The sequence below is a fragment of the Aegilops tauschii genome, chromosome 3 (assembly GCF_002575655.3).
Source record: "Aegilops tauschii subsp. strangulata cultivar AL8/78 chromosome 3, Aet v6.0, whole genome shotgun sequence".
Classification (NCBI taxonomy): Eukaryota; Viridiplantae; Streptophyta; class Magnoliopsida; order Poales; family Poaceae; genus Aegilops; species Aegilops tauschii.
Window position 1 is genome coordinate 540,081,730 of NC_053037.3, and position 6,000 is coordinate 540,087,729.

General features: G+C 54.0%; 1 protein-coding gene across 1 annotated transcript; it reads right to left on the reverse strand.

Moving 5' to 3' along the window:
• Nucleotides 1–2,029: 2,029 nt before the first annotated feature.
• On the reverse strand, nt 2,030–4,193 carry LOC120976947 (uncharacterized). Its single transcript, XM_040404644.3, has 2 exons — nt 3,874–4,193; nt 2,030–3,778 (listed from the first exon to the last, which is right to left on the reverse strand). The coding sequence occupies exon 2, from the start codon at nt 3,719–3,721 to the stop codon at nt 2,816–2,818; it is 906 nt and encodes a 301-aa protein (XP_040260578.1). The 5' UTR covers nt 3,722–3,778; nt 3,874–4,193; the 3' UTR covers nt 2,030–2,815.
• Nucleotides 4,194–6,000: the final 1,807 nt, after the last annotated feature.

Below are 6,000 nucleotides of genomic sequence, written 5' to 3' on the forward strand. Positions count from 1 at the left end.
AATCTGCTTGCCAGACCAACTAGGAGAGAGAAGAGTACTTGTCTGTGATAAGTAACAATGTTGCTTGCTAATAATTCGATTATGTCTGAGTAGGTGAAGGAACCATGGATGAAGAATATTTTTTGGAGGCCCTGGTTAACATGTGGTGTGACCCAACATGGCAGGGGCAACACGTGGAGAAGGGAAAGGATTGTGCGAAAATGCCAGGCCCGACACATGTCCAGGGGAGACACAACCTAACCACTTTGCAGCAACATATGGTATGTGGAATATGATATTACCTTATTCTCACAATGCATATCTGTTTATTAAGATTGATGGTTCCTTTTGCAGGAGGCGCATTGTCGGTGTACACTAACTGGGTTGTTTGTTTCCCCTGACTTGTGCACAGACAAGAGCAGCTGCCGAGGCGGCCAGGTCCTGCCGGGCGTGGCGAGAACCAAAGTGGGATGACACTCAACAAAATTCAAGCCAGAGAAGCCGCTCTTCATGAGATACAATAGCACATTAAGAAGACCAAGCAAACAACCAGTCCAAGGATCTCTAGGAAAGCCTCCCTTGCCGGCCTGGTGGGGCTGGCAGGGTCAAAGCTATGCCTGGGATCGAGACCGAGCCGCGCCAGCAAGGTCTTCGGGGCCGCCAAGGCCCAAGCGAGACTCAAGGCATAGGCCCGCCAGGCCCTCTGCCACCAAACCATCACTAGTTTCCACCGCTCCACCTCATAAAGACGCCAGTCACTAATCGATGCGGTGTCGAGCCCTCAAGCAACTAGGTGGATCCTGCTGAGCACGCGGTAGCCTCCTGAAGAGAAGGTTACCTTTCATGACATCTATCCCAGAGGCGTATCAAGCAAATAAGAGGCGGTTAAGTAAGTGGTGGAAGAACCCTGCTGGGACAGCCTCTCCACGCGACACCTAAGTTAGCATTTATGGATTTTTCCCTAAACTGCCAGAGTTCGGTATGATAGCACTGTTAGCTATCTAATCATCGCATAATGACTGTTTTGCCACTGTGGTCGCCCCTTTAGCTATAAAAGGAGGCCCGAGGCAACCTAGCAAAGGATTCGAACTTTTGATCCTCTCTCACCTGTATGCACATAGCTGCACTCCCCGATGCACCCTTGCCTGGGTTGAGCGATCCGCGTCTTCGTTCTCCCTCCGATCAATATACCAAAGCAGGAGTAAGGTTTTACGCTGCATAGTGGCCTGAACCTTGGTAAAAAAAGTGGCTCCTCGCCGTGTTGCCTTGCTGCTTCTACTCTTTGTGCAATGTGATCATTCCCCGCCGAACCACAAAGGGGCCCGTGTCCCCATAGGTGATCGTGATCATCCACCACGACATCTCTGGTGTGCCAGGTAGGGGTATTCACTTGTGCGAATCTGAAGTAATAACCAGTGCGTTGATCTTCATCGTCTTCAACTTCATCAATGGCTCCTAAGAATAAGAGCGGTGCGGCGGCGCATCCCTCCACTTCGAAGGCTCCTTCGCAAGCGGACGCAGGCAACGCCACCGCCGCGGGCAGGGCGGGCACCATTGGTGGCACGACTAGCGCAGGTAGCGCTGCCGTTGTGTCCACCGCGGTTGAATCAGGTGTTGGAACTGCTAGAGCCGCCCAACTTCGCCAACCTTCTAGCGAGCGTGGCCGTACCGGCACGGGTGGCAGGAGCGCCAAGCTTCCGCCTCCCCGCCGCACCGCAAGCATGACCTGTCGCTTGAGTCCTTGCGGAGCTCAATGACTCAAAAAGACGGTACGTAGCTGACGGCACCCTCCCTGTACCTTCCTAGGTGAAGCTGCCCCGGGAAGCGCACCATCACATTGACGCATGCGGCGGCACCCCTAATGTCGACAAGCCTGCGCTCAGCATCATCATTGTATCTGCCCCGCCAAGGGTAGGTACTCGATCCTCGCTTGGAAGCCGTGCCAATCCATGGGCCGGGGGCCCCAGCAGGCTGGCCCCCAGCAAGACTCCAGTTCGGCGTAATTGCCATACTGATTGTTGAGGTGCCCGGAGGAGGACTCGAAGCTTCGTTATTTACAAAATATTTAAGCTATATATGTGCATATGTGTACATCCTAACCCTTGCAAGGATCATATTAGATGCTTAATGAACCGCCAAGGTTCCCCGCTTCCTCCCCGTTCCTTCTTTTCACACAGGATGGAAGAGTTCCCCGCATACAAGTTTACCGGGGAGAGGAATGAAAACAGGCAAGAGCATCAAGAGGGGGAGTAAAGGCATGTTCGAAGCAAATGTTGCGAGAGGGCCGGAAATCTTCTCAGCGGCAAAAGTGTCGGTGCCCACCGGCTGCTTCTTGAAGGCGTCGGAGAGATCAATATCAGGATGGTGTTGGGCAAGCTTGAGCAGAACCATGAAAAGAGCATCTCGGGCAAATTTTCGGGACTTGTTGGCGAAGCAGGCAGACCCTGTCATCTTCAGACGTCTTCAACCCGTCAATAAGACACATGAAGAAGTATGACAGCTTGACGCTTGGCTCATTGACGAAAAAAGTCCAGCTCTTCATGTTCATGGTGGTAATCTGGGAGGTGAGGCATTCAGCTATGTTTAGTAGTTTCTTTGTCCAGATTCCATACAGCTCAACCTAGTTTTCAAGCTTGAGCTCAGCGTCCTTCCGGAGAGTTTCTGCCATGACAACCTCCTCTGCCAAGAGTTTCTCCTGATCCTTGGCTAACCCAAGTTCTGTCTCCAAGGTGGTGAGCCTGGTTTTCAAGGCCTTGATAGTATCGGTGGCAACATCCAGATCTTGGCTCTTGGATGTAAGTTGCGATTGTAGCCCCTCCAGAGTAGTGGCTGCCCTCTACACTTCTTCTTTGAGAGCCTTGGTCTCCTTTTTGCTCCCAGCAAGGTCTTCTTCCAGCTTTTCCACTTGGGCCTCGAGGTTTGCCTTGGCATTGGATGTAGCAGCAAGGTTATCATCAACTTCCTTGAGTTTGGCGACTGAATCTTGGATTTGCAAATCAATGGCCTTCTCGTGGCCATCCTCCAGATCCTTGGTACACTCTTGAACGAGGGCTTCTAGCTCGTTGTCCTTGCCATGAAGGATGGCCGCAAGGGCCTCTTCCCGAGCAAGAATGTCCTTCTCTTTGGCATTGAGAAGCACCTCGTGCTCCGTCAGCTGGTTATCTCGAGCAGTTGCCTTCTTCTCATTGGCAGCCAGCTTTTCTAATTGCCACATGAGAGACTGGATCTGCCCCTGGTACCACTTGTGCAGTTCATTGCCCTTGTCCCTCAGCTGCCGGTCCACAAGGTTGACGGAACTGTGCTCTTCTTGGATCTCCTGCCACCTCTGGCCATACCTTTCCTGCACGTCTTTGAGCCCAACAGCCATCGTCCCCAGGAAGACAAGGTCCTTGGTGCAGTCGACAGAACCATCAACTTCCTTGGCCCTCTGCGTCAGGGGAACTAGTGTGGGATCAATCTCCTCGTCAAAGTTCACCCCAGCCAAGATGGATGAGCTAGGGGCTCCCGGTCCCAGATGAGTAATGGTTAATTCCATGTTGCTCGAAGAAGGTTGTGGTGCAGTTGTGAGTGGGTACACCATCAAGTTTGATGCATCAGATTGGATAAGCGGCTTGTCCGCAACCAACATAGTGGAGTCAGAAACGCTTCTGAGGAGTTTCTTGATTTCTTCGGGGACACCTTGGATATCCCCGGAAGCTTGTCTGCCCCTCCTTAGCAGTAATCTTGGCAGCCTCTTCATCATTTTCTTTCCCTATGCTGGCCACCTCCACCAAAAGATCTTCCTCCTCAAGCAAGTGGGCTGTAAACGGGATCAAGAGCAGGGGAAGAATAAGAATCAAAGGTTCAGGAAAGCAAACACTAAAGGAAAAGGGGGTTCAAATGGAAGTGGCTTACCCGCTGGCGACTGTTGGGAAGGGACCTCCCCTCCCTCGGCAACATTCGTTGCCGGCACATGATTTGTGGCTGTCAGCAGGAGTGGCCACAACGCAAGCGGGCCCTTCGGTGGAGGCCCTTCTCGTCGAATCCCCTCCAGGGACGTTGGTCGACAGGGGCGCCATGGGAGTCACCCCCCCTTGGCAGATTTCTTCCTGGTGGCCCTCTCCCATCTCCTTGTCGGGCGATGGAGGGGAAGTCTCGATGAGCCCAACAAACGAGCTCTGTCACGTGCTCTCGCACGGAGGACTGTGCTGGGGGCTAAATGTGGAGGCATCCACTATAAAAAAAAACATCCGTGACATTTTGGGCCGAACGAAAATCTTTTCTGTCATACTTATGACACTTCTATGACGATAATTGTGACAAAACATGGTATCATCATAGATGTGGCGGGGTCCTACTTCTATGACAAAAAAGCATGACAGAAAATGGGCTTTTCGTCCTGGGCGGGCGGAGACGCAGTTGCATGACATTCTTTGGGCCGTCCATGACGGAAAAAACCATGGTAGGAGCGAGGGCGAGGAAAATATCGGGGTGTTCCCGGTTACAGTGGGTGGTCGGGGCCGAGCGATGCGCGTTTCTCTCGTACACGCACGCACGTGGGTGTGAGGCGTTGGGCTCTAACGGAACCCGAGCGAGGCGTTGGGCTCTAACTGAACCCGAGCAATTGCACTGCAGGCTACGTGTTACTGAACCCGAGCGATCGATCGATGGCTGTTAACTGAACCCGATCAAGCGATTCCTTCGCTACTGCTGCTAACTGAAGCCGATCGATGCTACCTCTGGATGAACAGTGAGCGTTGCTGGGGGTTTGGATGAACAGTTCCCGGTGGGGGTGGATGAATAGGACCCCGTGGCGTTGCCTCTGGATGAACAAGACCCCGATCGTTCGAGCCGGTTGTGGCTGGATGAACCGGACCCCGTGGAGGGCAGGATGAACAGGACCACCCCGTGGAGGGTAGGATGAACAGTAGACGGTGGAGGGCTGGATGAATAGTAGCCTGTGGAGGGGTGGTTGAATTGGAGCCCGTGGAGAGGGCTGGTTGAACAGTAGCCGGTGGAGTAGCGCGCGGTGGAGGCTGGATGAACAGGAGCCCATGGATGAACGTCGTAGGTGGAGGCTGGAGGAGGTCGACGGTGGATGAACAGTAGCCCGTGGAGGCTGGAGGGGGTCGACGGTGGAGATGAACAGTATCTCGTGGAGTCCCGTTTTGCGGTACGCCACACCCCTCCCGATGAACAGGACCCCCGTTTCGAATGTAGCGCTCCAACACAAGTCCGTTTCCTCCGTTTTGCGGTACGCCACACCCCTCCCGATCAACAGGATCCCATTTCGAACGTGGCCGGTCGAATATAAGGCCGTTTCCTCCGTTCTGCGGTACGCCAGGCCTCGTTTCCATTGGCGGTTCCATCCAAGCCCTCCCAATGAACACGACGACGCATTCCGTTCTGACCCAGCCGGTTGGCTCCCCATGAACACGACGACGATGCAGTTTCTCCGTTCCGACCCAGCCATGTACACGAGCCCTGGCTGTACATATGCGCGAGTAGGCGTTCGAGACCCTGCTCGTATGTACGTACGTGGCCGTATTTTCTTTCTTGCACACTGGCCGTTGTATGTACGTGTACATGCTACGTGCGCGCCTCTACTACGCACGTGCGCGCCTCTACGTCGACCAGTATGTACGTACACGTTCGCGACCAGAATGACAACGCTACATACGCTTCGACCAGGTGGGTCCCGACTGTCAGGCACTTCCTTGCATGTGAAGATGTAGCTGGTGGGTCCCAGCAGTCAGGGGGCGACTCATTTTTTTTGCCCGGACGCACTTCCTTGCATGCGAAGATGTAGCTGGTGGGTCCCAGCAGTCAGGGGGAACGTTTTTTCCGCGACATACGGTGGCCCGTCCCATGGGTCCCTGCTGTCAGGTGGTGGAATAATTATTTTGCGCGTAATAAGGAGGCACTTCCTTGCTGCGGTCGTGGACCCAGCTGTCAGCCTCTCCACGTACAGTCCACGTCCGATGGAAGCTGTTCCTTGATAACGTTGACCACGCCCACGCCGCGCCGAGAGCACCAGGACGG

Excerpts from the sequence above, each read along its gene's own strand:
- LOC120976947 (XM_040404644.3), bottom strand. The coding sequence starts at position 3,721 with ATGATGAAGAGGCTGCCAAGATTACTGCTAAGGAGGGGCAGACAAGCT.